The 11,528-nt window shown below is 59.5% G+C and overlaps 3 protein-coding genes across 6 annotated transcripts in view; 2 read left to right on the top strand and 1 right to left on the bottom strand.

Annotated features, from left to right (window-relative positions):
- The first annotated feature begins 528 nt into the window (after positions 1–528).
- On the top strand, positions 529–4,054 carry PABPN1L (PABPN1 like, cytoplasmic). The gene is made up of 8 exons (XM_055305223.1): positions 529–625; positions 1,842–1,960; positions 2,238–2,385; positions 2,520–2,581; positions 2,954–3,084; positions 3,141–3,228; positions 3,724–3,866; positions 4,015–4,054. The coding sequence occupies exons 1-8, from the start codon at positions 529–531 to the stop codon at positions 4,052–4,054; spliced, it is 828 nt and encodes a 275-aa protein (XP_055161198.1).
- Positions 4,055–6,264: 2,210 nt separating this feature from the next.
- On the bottom strand, positions 6,265–9,552 carry TRAPPC2L (trafficking protein particle complex subunit 2L). Of its 4 annotated transcripts, none has more exons than XM_055307126.1 (5): positions 9,495–9,552; positions 8,457–8,645; positions 7,543–7,671; positions 7,325–7,404; positions 6,265–6,475 (listed from the first exon to the last, which is right to left on the bottom strand). In XM_055307126.1, exons 1-5 carry the CDS (start codon positions 9,525–9,527, stop codon positions 6,430–6,432), a joined length of 477 nt encoding a protein of 158 aa, XP_055163101.1. In that variant the 5' UTR covers positions 9,528–9,552; the 3' UTR covers positions 6,265–6,429. The 4 variants fall into 4 exon arrangements, with proteins under 4 accessions (XP_055163101.1, XP_055163102.1, XP_055163103.1 ...); XM_055307127.1 differs by having other exon boundaries at positions 7,543–7,638; XM_055307128.1 differs by having other exon boundaries at positions 7,543–7,630; positions 8,473–8,645.
- Positions 9,553–9,595: 43 nt separating this feature from the next.
- The window catches only part of GALNS (galactosamine (N-acetyl)-6-sulfatase), a 28,267-nt gene continuing 26,334 nt past the window's right edge, over positions 9,596–11,528 (top strand). Inside the window, exon 1 of the mRNA XM_055305478.1 lies at positions 9,596–9,804. Within this exon, the coding sequence (XP_055161453.1) occupies positions 9,688–9,804 (117 nt within the window). The 5' untranslated portion in view covers positions 9,596–9,687. The remainder of the gene's footprint in view (positions 9,805–11,528) is intronic.

Here is an 11,528-nt window from a genome sequence, read left to right as displayed (position 1 = left end):
CAGCTTGGGGGCAGGTCTGTCCTCAAGCCAGGCGGCTGGCCTGGTGTGTCAGCACTCTCAGCAGAGAGCAGGGTGACAGCGTTTTTCCATTGCAGAGGCCTGAGCTCAGAGGGAGGCTGGCAGGGGGCCCGGCCTGAGTCCAGCCGGCTCTTGGCTTGGCCGCAGCCACCGTGGTGTTCTGCCTCCCACATGGAATGGAGGGAAGGGCCCAGGCCAGAGGCTCTCCTTGGGGCCTCAGACCCACAGGAGGCAAAGGACCTAACCCTCGTGCCACAGGGACTACAGGCAGAGGCCGCACCGCCCTTCTCACCCAGCCCGCATGGGGCCAAGGTCCTGTCCTCCGTGCAGACATGCTCGCTGCCCTTGAGGCACTGTGACCTGCCAGGGTAAAACGCGGGGGAGGCCTGGTGCTGTGGCCATAAGAGGAAGGAGGAGCAATAAGGAGGCTTCCTGCAAACAGCAGTGGCAACAGGGCCCCCTGGAGTCACGCCCATGTAAGTGCATGGGGCTGTGTGGACACGGTGCAGAATGGGTGTGGTGGGCAAGAAGCGTGGTGCTGGAGGAGCAGCAGCCTCGAGGGGCAAGTCTCCCAGCTCCCAGGACCAGAGACTCCACCGGGAGGGGGGTAGGGAGCACAGCTTCCGAGGCCAGAGCAGCAGCCGCAAGTGCTCCCTTGTTCCTGCCCCAGTGGGAAGAGAGACTGTCCCAGGCCCAGGGCTCAGCGGCCAGCTCCTTGTAAGATGCGGCTCATCGCCGATCCAAATCCCCAGGGAAGAGACCCCAACGGCCCCAGCTGTGGCCTAGAAGGGGGGCAGCATGCCCAGAGGACCTCTCCATAAACATGAAGCAACAGCCCCAAGGCTGAACCAGGCTGAGGCCAGCCAGAGCGGCTGCTCCCACTCCAATGGAGACAGATGGAAACAAGGCCACGCGGGGACACAGGCCCACAGCTGCCCTCCCGGGGCAGAGGTGAGGAGCAGACACTGGCATGGAAGCGGGAGACTTTGTAAGTGGCCTTCAGGCCTCCCGTGTCCATCATAGATCTGCACCTGATTCGACCTTTATGACCTGTAGTCAGAGCAGGGCCCCAGCTTCATAAGTGGCTCCCACCTACCATCTGGTCCAGAACGAGGGTACGAGAGGCAATTCCTGGGGAATCAATGAAGGGGTGTCAAGAAGAGGGATGGACCCTATCCTACCCAGACCACGGGCTCCTGTCTGTGGCACACACCCTTACCCCTCCAGGTCTTCGCTCATGCTCCTCCTGCGGCCCACACCGTCCTCTGCCCCTGCCCTGCCTGGCCAGTCCCTCTAGGGTAGCCCAAACGCCACCTCCTCCAGGAGGTCTGCCCTGATCCCAGGTGCCGTATCTCCTGCCTCTGCACACTTGTTTCATTCACTTATGCCCATGTCATCCTACCCGTGGCCTGCCACTGGAGGTGTGACGCTGAGCAGGGGGCACTGTGAGCGAGGCACTCATGCAGGTGGAGGGCCCGCGGGATCTGCCTCAGCTCACTCCTCTCTCCTCCTCAAGTGTCCTGGGGGCGTCTGCCTGGGTGAGGAAACAGGGCCAGGGCCTGGAAGTCAGCCCAGTGGGAAGCCTTTTAGTGCTCTAGTGGGAGCAGCTGGACTGTGGAGGAGCTTAAAACCCCCAGGGAGGGCAGGGGAAGGCAGGTGTCAGAGTGGAGGTGAGTGAGGCAGGTCCGGATCTGCTCATGTGGCCCTTCCTCAGCCATGCTCTCTTCCCACCCCTGACTGAGGCCTGGCTGCAGTTTCCACGGACCCTGAAGCCCAGGGCTGAGGGGCCTGGAGCCGAGTGGAGAAGACCCCTCCGGCACCAGGGGGCAGGGACAGGAAGGAGAAGAAGCCAGGGGAAGCTGAGGAAGACCTGGAAGATGCAAGCTTCCCCCTGTCTCTGTTGGAGGGGGAGGACTTGGCTGAGCAACAGGTGCCTGAGCAGGTAATGCCCTCTTGAAGCCCAGAGGAGGCTGGCCAGGGACCTCAGACACTCGGGCAGATTCAGAGAGGCCGGTGGCCACTGTCCCTGCGGTATGCCCACCCCTGCAGGCTGGGGAGGATGGCCAGAGTCCAGGGGCCTTCCCTGCCCCTGCAGCAGGTCCCCATGGGGCCGGTGACACTGAGCACAGACATGGTCAGGCCTGGTTCCCTCTCCCCTCCCTCGAAAGGTGCCTGGGGGCTGTCCTGCTTCTAGGCTCAATGTGGGGTCATGCTGGCAGGAGCTGGAAGCCATCAGACTGAAGCTGTGGGCCACACAGCAGGCCCACAGGCCGGAGACACCTGGGGCGCAGGGCCAGGCAGGGGAGGAGGAGGGTGCAGAGGGCACAGGGGCCACACTGGCCAGGCTGCTGCTGAGCCCTGAGGCAGGCAGGAGCCGGCAGGCCAGGCCGACCCTTCCCTGGTGGGGAGGCCATGAGTCCCCAGGTACACAGCTCTGAGTCCCCTTGCTCTTCACCAGCTGTCGGGAGACCTCTTGTCCTGAGCACCCCCCTCCCCCGTAGGTAGCCCCTGCCCAGGGACCCCCACGGGGAAGGTGAAGTGGGACCACAGATCCATCTACATGGTCAGGGAGGAGACCAAATGGGGACCTGCCACCCCCTCTCAGCCTTGAGGATTAAAGAAAGGGACACAGCTTCAGGAGGGAGGAGCCAGACGGCAGGGGACCTGGCTGGGGGAGGGCTGCCCCAAAACAGACCAAGGGCCCCATGTCCTCCAGCACTGGACTTTCTCAGCATGAGCTGGGATTCGGGATTTCCACGTGGAATCTCCACTTGGCCAATCACTCTGGAAACACGTTCTCTGGACAGAACAGACCTATGTAGAGGAGCGTCTGACACAGGAAGAATGTGGTCTCTGTCCCTAGCCCACCCCCAGCAGGGGTGAGGGGCCAGGCCTCCACAGGAGCCCCCCAACATCAGGGCCATATCTGTGGCAGGTGGATTACGGGAGCACAGCTGAGGAGCTGGAAGCCTACTTCGACCCCTGTGGGGAGGTGCACCGGGTCACCATCCTACGCAACAAGTTCTCTGGACACCCCCAAGGGGTCAGTGCCAGCCAGGCAGCAGGGTGGGGAGGCTGGGTGCCCTGGGGTGGCCCTCACCGGCCCTGCCCACCCACCCCAGTTACGCCTACATAGAGTTTGCGGCCAAGAGCTCAGCCCAGGCTGCAGTGGAGCTGGACCAGAGCATCTTCCGAGGCCGAGTCATCAAGGTGTGTGCTCTGACACCTCCACATTAACCCATTCATCCCTGAGGAGCTGGGGCACACAGGTGGAGGGAACCTGAGACTCTTCTCCACCCCCCACCAAGTGGAGGTACACTGGGCACATCCTTGGGGCAGCAGGGGCAGGGTGGTGGTGCCTCAGGGCCCAGCGGGTTTCGACTGGATGTGGCACTGGGGCGAGGCTCTCCTCCCCAGCTGGACCCCTGGGGCATGTTGGGTTGGCAGGGGTACGTCGCCTGACTATGCCTGTGGCTGGACAGTTCAGGTCTGAGTGAGAATTTTGAGAAGGTTGAGAACAGGTCAGGGTCTAACGCCCAGGAGCTTCGGGTTGTAATTACTGCTGCAAGGGCTGATGGGCACTGGGGCCTGTGCACACCTGCCTGTGAGCCTCCAGCAGAGAAACCTAAGGCCTCCTGGAGGCAGTGTTAGCCCTGTGCGCCCAGGAGAACAGGTGTCTTAGACGGACTCAGCCTTTGGCTCCAGGTGCTGCCCCAAAGGACCAACTTGCCAGGGATCAGCTCCACCGACCGTGGAGGCTTGCGAGGCCAGCCCCACGCCAGAGGACAACCATTGCCCCTCAGCAGCCTCCAGGGCGGGGCCCGCTTCAAACGACAGGGGCGGAGCCGGTGGGCGGGGCCGCGGGAGGGGAGGGGCCCGGGGCAGGGGCGGGGCCGGGGAGGCGCGCCCTGGGGGCGGAGCAGGCATCGCCCCAGGTGGGCGGCCCCGCGTCCAGACCCCGGGGCTCACGTTCCCCTCTCCCCCTCAACCCTGCAGGGGCCGTGGCAGGTTCTCTCCGTGGTATTCGCCGTATTGAAGGGAGGATGCGATCTCCAGAGTTGGGCCGGGTTGGAGCCACACTTCCCGCAAGAAGCGGGGCACCCTGGGGGCAGGGGCGGGGGTGAGGCGGGGCAGGAGGTCGGCCGCTTGGGGCTCTCCAAGTCTTTTAAAGAAAAGGAGAAATGTGTCTTAATGGTAAAGCATAAGTTAAATTTGAACCAATTTTACAAGCACACAACAGGCCTCCCCTTTATTCACCTCTATCTCGGGTGCAAGCCTGACAGTGAACGGCCCATCCCGGGTCTCAGACCCCAGCCCCGGGCCGGCCCCACTTCTCAGCCAGTAGCCACCTTCCCACTCCACGAGGCGCTGTAGCAAAACTGCGTTTGCAACCCAGATCTGGTGGCCCTCCAGGGTATGGCTGCCCCCACAGTGAGTGACACACACATCAGTGAGGCACCATGGGAGCGCATGCACCTTGAGCGCCTAGCCCTTGACAGAAGTCCAGCAGGCAGTCCCTCTGAGGCAGACACCCCACACCCCACGTCCTCGCTGGACCTGGAGTATGCTCTCCCTCCCAGCACAGAGCTGGTTTTCTCAGGCTTCAAATGGGGGGGATGCTACCTAAGGATGTCAAAACTCCTGAACATTGAGCACATTTAAGGGTGGTCTAGCTGCACCGACAGAAAAACCCAAATGACGGCTTCAACAAGTCAGCAGTTTATTTTCCTCTACAAAATGCTGACTGTAAGTAGTCCAGAGCTATGTCAGCAAAACCCATGTTTCTTCTGGCTTTCTGCTCCCCATCCTTAGGGGATAAAGCTTTTCTTCATGCTCTCAAGAGGGCTGCCTTAGCCATCACATCCAAGACCCAGGCAGGAAGAAAGGAAAAGATGAAGGAAGGATACTCCAACTGCTAACTGAATCCCCCTTCAAAGTATCTTCCCCGCAAATTCCACTCAACACCATCCACTTACATGCCATAACTACCTACCATTCTGTGCTACCGGAGAGTGGGAAACATCTCCTGTCTAGTCAATTGTACCTAATAACACTGTGGCTTTGCCAGTAAGGAAGCAAGTCAGCAACTTGCAGGCACTACCACAGCCACTACTCAGGCAGGAGCATTCACTGCCAAAGGCTCAACCAGAGGCGTGCAGGTGGCATCAGAACCAGTGCCTGTGCAGGTGTTTCTCAGTCCTGCTCTAGGCCTTCCAATTTCCCTGCTGTGGGAGGTGGGGTGCTGGGACTTGTGTCAATACCCACTCCTGACTGATTTTCTCCTTCTAATAATGAATTTCAAAAACGAATCCCACGTTCCTTAGACAGGAAGGGAAAGTGATGCAAAGGTACACAGCTTCCGTCCTGGTTCCGCAGGGGGTCCCAGATGCCCTCCCCTTGTCAGAGGCTCAGAGGTGCCCGAAAAGGGAAAGAAGGGATTCACAGCTGTGTTGCGGCACAGTACTCAAAGCCAGTGTGCTAAGGACACCACAGAGCACACTGCGTGGTGGGGCTCAGACCTGCTGGTGGCCTCTCCCACTTCACTGGCCATGTTGCCAAAAAACAAAAGCTACTCGAGCCTGGGCCACCCAATCCCAGAAGACAGTCACCTGGACTTAGCTGAGCAGGCCTCTGGGGAAGCAGAATGCAGAAATCTAATCCCACCAGCTCCTCCATGTAACCCCTCCATCCCAGCTTGCTCGGGGACCTGAAGAGGAAGCAGGTAAGCAGAGGGCCTCCTCACAACTGCTGTGCACTAACCAGTGACGGAGGGAGAAGGCTCTGGGGCTTGCTCACTCCATCCTCAGAAAGCAAGAGGCAATGAACAAGCGGAGTCACAGCTCCCTGGCTCTGGGAGGGGTCCTCTGGAGGCCAGACCAAGACTGGAAACATGAAGGCCCCTCCCTGCAGGGGGAGGTGTGGGCTGTGCTGAGGGGCTGGGGGTATGGAGATCTGGCTCTGGCCTCAGGGAGGCCTGACACACCACCCTGCCAGGGCAGAGGCCAGAGTACAGAGTCCCTCTGTACCTCCCTCTGCGTTCCCCCCACCCACTCCCCATCCTGCAGCGGTAGCCTCTTTAGGGCCTGGAGCTCTGTGGGCTCTCTCACCTACCCCCCTGCTCCTTCGTGCCTTGTGGGGACAAGAGCTCCCCGCTCTGTCCAGCCTCCAACCTGTGCACCATCCTGGAGCGTCCCACACTACACTCTCCTCATTCAGACCCTCTGCAGACACAGGGAAAAGACCAAATCCAATCTCAGAAGACCTTTAGTCTGCACGCACTGTGCCTGAGGCTTTACCCCCGGCAGCACGTCTGTGACACTTGAGAATAGGCAAGTGATAATAAATATCTGTATCAACAATACGGTTATGTCAACAGCACTTCTCCTCCAGCACCGGCAGCACAGCTCATGCTCAGCACACCTGGATCATCATGGATGTCACCATGCTGTCGAAGGCCCTGCAGAGAGAAACCGAGCCATCGGAGAAGCAGCACTGCCGGCAGTGCCAGGGTCCGTAGCACCATCCACGTCCCGGGACTGGGACTTTCCACAGTCATATCATGAGGCCAGCGCCCTGCCACCCCGACAGTGAGAATCTAACTCTCGTGCCTCCTCATGGCCTGTGTGAAGATCCCAGCTGGATCTCCAGCTGATCTCCAGAGAAGGGTAGAGAGGCTGTGGCTGGTGGCTGTCCCTGTCCTGCACAGCCTGGGAGACATAGGATTCACCATACCAGCACCTGCTTCTCTCATATGGTGCCCAGGATGAAATGAGACAGAGCGTCATGACAGAGGAAAGGTACCATGGGAAAGGCCTGGCTTGGGTCACTGCAGGGCCCCACATCAAGGAATATAGGGAATTCCCAGGAGATTTGGAACATGTGCTCATGAACACTCGTTATAAAGGATCTTTGTGAGATCCCAATATCACATCTGTATCTATCAGAGGAGAACTGTGTGGGTGGGATTTCCTGACCATCCAAGATCAATGTCAAAGACAAAGCTGGACAGCAATAGGAGGACGTTTTCTCACAAAGGTTCTGCAACATGCCTGGGCCTTTGCTGGGTTCTGTGGAGGCCCTAGAGCTTACAGGGCGTACCTGGGAAACTGAGAGGGCACAGTGTGTGTCCTCTGTCTGTTTCATATGTTGGACATCCACACAAGAATTCATCAGGAAAATGAGGTTCTGCTGCTTCAGTATCACTCCTTAGAGAAACGATGTCTGTCACCTGAACAGACCTTCCCTCCCTCACGTTCAGAACCATGTCTCTCAGCAAGGCAGGGTCCATACACAGCAGTCAGCTCACCTAGAATGAATGCGGTCCCCAGGATTGTAGAAGGGGTTGCACATCACATCTGTGTAGGAATTGTGCAGCTTCCGGAACATCTGAGACAAGAGCCAGTGGTGTCAGTCCACGGGTACACACGCCTGCTGCCCAATTTTTGACTTCTCAGCATTTGAAAACAATGTGAAAAAGAGAATACACACAGGCCCAGGCAGAGCCCACAGACCCCTTGTGCTTACACTGCGGATCTCGTTGTCTCGAAGCGCCGTGTTGGAGGAATCTACCACCATGACAAACTTCACCTTGGAGTTGGTCACGTAGCCATACCTGCAGAGCTGGTTAGGGAATGTGCTTTCAACACAGGGACTCTGTGACAGCACAAAAATGGCATCACCATGGAGGGGGTGTGAGTGGAGGGCCATCTGTGCATGCCCCCCCCCAGCCCCAGGCTGGACCTGTCCCACAACACCAGGAGGACCTCACGGGCCACACCAGATGGACTGTACACTTCCTTGTTTTTGTTCACATGAGGATCAGAGGGCAGGCAGCTAAACCTTGTTCTGACTTAAGCTCCGGGGCCCACCTGCCCAGACCCTGGGGCACCCCAGCTTCCTGGCCCAGCAGTTCTAACCGCAAAACCAGAGGCCCAAGCATCAGGCAGTCGCTGCCTAAGACACCCAAGCCTTGAAAGTCCACTTTATCCGGAAGAACAGTGGTTCCCAAGCAGGTGACATAACTACTCGTGGAGCTGTCTTCAAACTCCAGGGGTTTCATGCCATTTGTCTCAAAAGACCGGTCAAGTTTTTACGGTGGCCTGTGGGGCTGGGCCTGGGACAGAACCAGAACAGTTGCCCTTGCTCAGAGGCAGTGGCCCTGCTGACAGAGTATGGAAAGCAATCCACACAAGAGACAGGTGCAGACTGACATATGTCTCCAGGGAATTCATGCCCCCTCTTTCCTCAGCGCTCCCCCATCCTCCTAATTAAAGGAAAAAAGGATGTGAAGTCTTAATTAGTCTCAAGCTGCCATAATTCCCTTAGCTGAAAGTTCTGTCTTTCCAGGTCACCTGATCCTACAGTACGCCTAGAAGCTGGAGGTGGAATCTCCAGTATGAAAGCCTGCAGATAGAGGCCGCCCACTGGCAGGCCCCCACCTGGTATGAAGGATACACCTTGTAGTCCTCTGTGGGGTACAGCAGGCCCAGGTACAGCTCCCTCTGGTCCACCAAGGCCTTCCCCATGGCGGAGATCTTCTCGTCCACCACATCCAGGGACGTGTGCACCATGTAGTGGAATTTCAGTTCATTCTCCGTGGGGATGCTGCGGATGTAAAGAGGATAATTCTGCAAGAAAGGATGCCGAACTGAAGTGCCAAGAACCCATCCTGGGTGCACAGGCCACGAGGATGAGGCTCCAGAGCACTCAGGACGGAGGACTGGCCAAGAGCCAATTAGCCACAGGAACACACTCTCATTCTCTTAAACCCACTGCCTATCCTCCAGAGTGGAACAACTTCCACAAGGACCGCCTCCTGAGCCTCATGCTACTACACAAGACACAGAAAGACACGGTCGCTTCGGGCACAAGGAAACCGTGTGGACGGTGCTCAGCTGTCTTAGGAATCGGAAACAGTTTTCTGGGGGAAATGACATCTAGAGGGGCCAGCGCAAGAGGAGGCAGCGGGGAAGAGAGGGAGGGGGCTTCCCAGCGCAAAGGCCCAGGCGTCAGGGGAGCTAGGTAACTCCGAGGGGATGGGGCCCCTAAGTTACTCTGCCATTGCCCTAAGGCGAGGAGAAGCCACCCGAGATCGGGGCCGGGGCGGGCCACGTCCTGCTCAGGTGTCCGCACTGGGGCTGCCGGAGGGGGGAGGAGGGGGAGACGGACGCTGGCCGCCGGGCGGTCGTGCGCAGGGAGCCAGGACGTTGTGCGAGCGGCCAGCGAGGCTCGGAGCCCGCGGACCGCCGGGGACAGGCCAGCGGGGACCCGGGGCCCTGTGCGCGCCCGGGGCCGACGCTCCAGCAGCCGCGTACACGGCCCCCCCGCCGCCGCCTCCCTCCGCCCCGCCCCCGGCCACCTCGGCGCCGCGAGGCCTCCAAGGCGGTTCCGCCGGAGCCCGCAGGGCAGGGCGGGAGGCGGGAGCGAGGGGCGCCTGGGCAGGGGTCCCGCAGCCCCCCGCCCGCCCGCGGACGCACCTCCTTGGCGATCACCGCCACGCACACCGCCATCTTGAAGGCCCGGCCGGCCGCGTCACGTGACCCCGCCGCCAGTCACGTGGCCGCCCCCCCCCCGCCCCGCCCGGCCCGGCCCGGCCCCGCAGGAGAAGCCGCCGCGCGCCCGCCGGTTCCCGCCGCCTGCCAGGGCTTCGGGGCTCCGCGCGCGGTTGCTATGGCGCCGGTGGCCGCGGCGACCAGATGGCGGCTGCTGCTGGTGCTGAGCGCCGCGGGGCTCGGGGCTGCGGGCGCCCCCCAGCCGCCCAACATCCTGCTCCTGCTTATGGACGACGTGAGTGCAGCCGCCGGTCGGGGTCCCGGGGCGGGCGGGGCGGGGCGGAGGGCCGAGGGGGGCGGGCTGGGCGACTAGCCGTGGGGTGGTGGGGGGCGTGGGGTCAGCCTGTGGGCAAGGCCGTGAGTGGGGAGGGTCGTAGGTGGGGGGTTGGAGTAGGGCCTCAGGGGAGGACTCGAGGGAGGGCCGCCGGGTGACAGTAGGACCTGGCCCTGCCATCGGCACCTTCCTCAGGCGAACTACGGTGGTCAGGTCAGCCGCCCAGGGAGTGACACCTGTCTGTTCTGTGTCTGGCACCCTGAAAGGACAGAGGGGTGGCCCAGACCAGTTCCCCAGCACCCTTGGTCACCTTGCCATGCCCCCTCCCGCACTGCCCCCGGTAAGCGGGCCGGGAAGGGGTGCAGAGTGACCAGGACCCTGGCCCACTTGCCCTGAAGTCACCTTCTCTGCTTTTAGCCTCCAGGATGTGCCTTGCCTGGGGCTGTTCCTGTCTGCCTGGTCAGGCTGCTCAGGCTGGCTAATTCTGGCCATAGATCAGATTTTTTTGAGTCTGGGAAGAATCGAACCAGAAGGAGTGTTGGCTGCGGGGTGAGCGTGCAGCCCCAGGCGTGTGGTCACACTGGTGGATCGGCCCTGCCAGGTCAACAGGATGCCTGGCGGGGGACTGAGCTGTTCACTTGTCTCCTTGTGACTTTGTCACCTGTGCTCTTTATCCACATGGTGAGGGGAACAGAGGACTAGCTGAGGACAATGCACATTGACAAGTGCTCGAAACAGTGATATTCCTCTACAGACTCAACTGCCTCGATGTTCATACTTTGCCTCGATGTTCACCGTGGGCAGAAGGCAATCTTAGCCCAATCCCCAGGAGCCTGTAAATCTACTTTAACATAAAAATTCCTTTAGAAATTTCCTTTATCTCTAAACCCCCAACATACGTGTTGGCAATCATCCTCCAAGGACATAGCCCACTGATATACATCTGAAGGGTCTCATGACTAAGGTTTTATTAGACACTAATAAAGGTTTTATTAGACACCATTAGACTAAAGGTTTTATTAGACACTATTGTTGGGACCTTTTCCCAACAATAGCTATCTCCCTCAAGATCCTGGAAACCTTGCTTCCAGAATTCCTTAGACAGTACACTATCCTCAAACTCCTCCCAACTCCCAGGTATATAATCAGCCTCCTCTCACAGGCCCAGGGCAGCAGCTCTTCCTGCCCACGGGTCCTGTCCCCATGCTTTAATAATTTTTTTAAATTTATTTATGATAGAGAGAGAGAGAGAGAGAGGCAGAGACACAGGCAGAGGGAGAAGCAGGCTCCATGCACCGGGAGCCCGATGTGGGACTCGATCCCAGGTCTCCAGGATCGCACCCTGGGCCAAAGGCAGGCGCCAAACCGCTGCGCCACCCAGGGATCCCCCCATGCTTTAATAAAACCACCATTTTACACCAAGGACATCTCAAGAATTCTTTCTTGGTCGTCGGCTCCAGACCTCACCCCACCAAACCTCACCTAGATTCCAAAACTTCTATCACACAGAAGCTGGGAGTGAAGTTAGTATAAGGTGTCAGGGTAAAGCGGAGCACAGAGGGCAGGCCTGGACACCTCTCAGGTCCTCTCACCTGTCTGGGTACATGCTCCTCAAACCCTTGGAAGGACCCATGGTGATGACAGTGCTTGGGTGTGACTCGGCTGGTAGCTGAGCCCCTTGGGTA

The sequence above is a fragment of the Nyctereutes procyonoides genome, unplaced genomic scaffold (genome assembly GCF_905146905.1).
Source record: "Nyctereutes procyonoides isolate TBG_1078 unplaced genomic scaffold, NYPRO_anot_genome, whole genome shotgun sequence".
In the NCBI taxonomy this organism is placed as follows: Eukaryota; Metazoa; Chordata; class Mammalia; order Carnivora; family Canidae; genus Nyctereutes; species Nyctereutes procyonoides.
This window is presented reverse-complemented; position numbering and strand designations above follow the sequence as displayed.

Coding starts and splice junctions, on each gene's coding strand:
- PABPN1L (XM_055305223.1), top strand. CDS start 529: ATGGGTGTGGTGGGCAAGAAGCGTGGTGCTGGAGGAGCAGCAGCCTCG. Junction 2,386..2,519: donor GCTGCTGAGCCCTGAGGCAG/GCAGGAGCCGGC, acceptor CCTCCCCCGTAG/GTAGCCCCTGCCCAGGGACC. Junction 3,229..3,723: donor TCCGAGGCCGAGTCATCAAG/GTGTGTGCTCTG, acceptor CTTTGGCTCCAG/GTGCTGCCCCAAAGGACCAA.
- TRAPPC2L (XM_055307126.1), bottom strand. CDS start 9,527: ATGGCGGTGTGCGTGGCGGTGATCGCCAAGGAG. Junction 8,646..9,494: donor TGGCGGTGATCGCCAAGGAG/GTGCGTCCGCGG, acceptor CCTTTCTTGCAG/AATTATCCTCTTTACATCCG. Junction 6,476..7,324: donor GGGGACCGCATTCATTCTAG/GTGAGCTGACTG, acceptor TTCTCTCTGCAG/GGCCTTCGACAGCATGGTGA.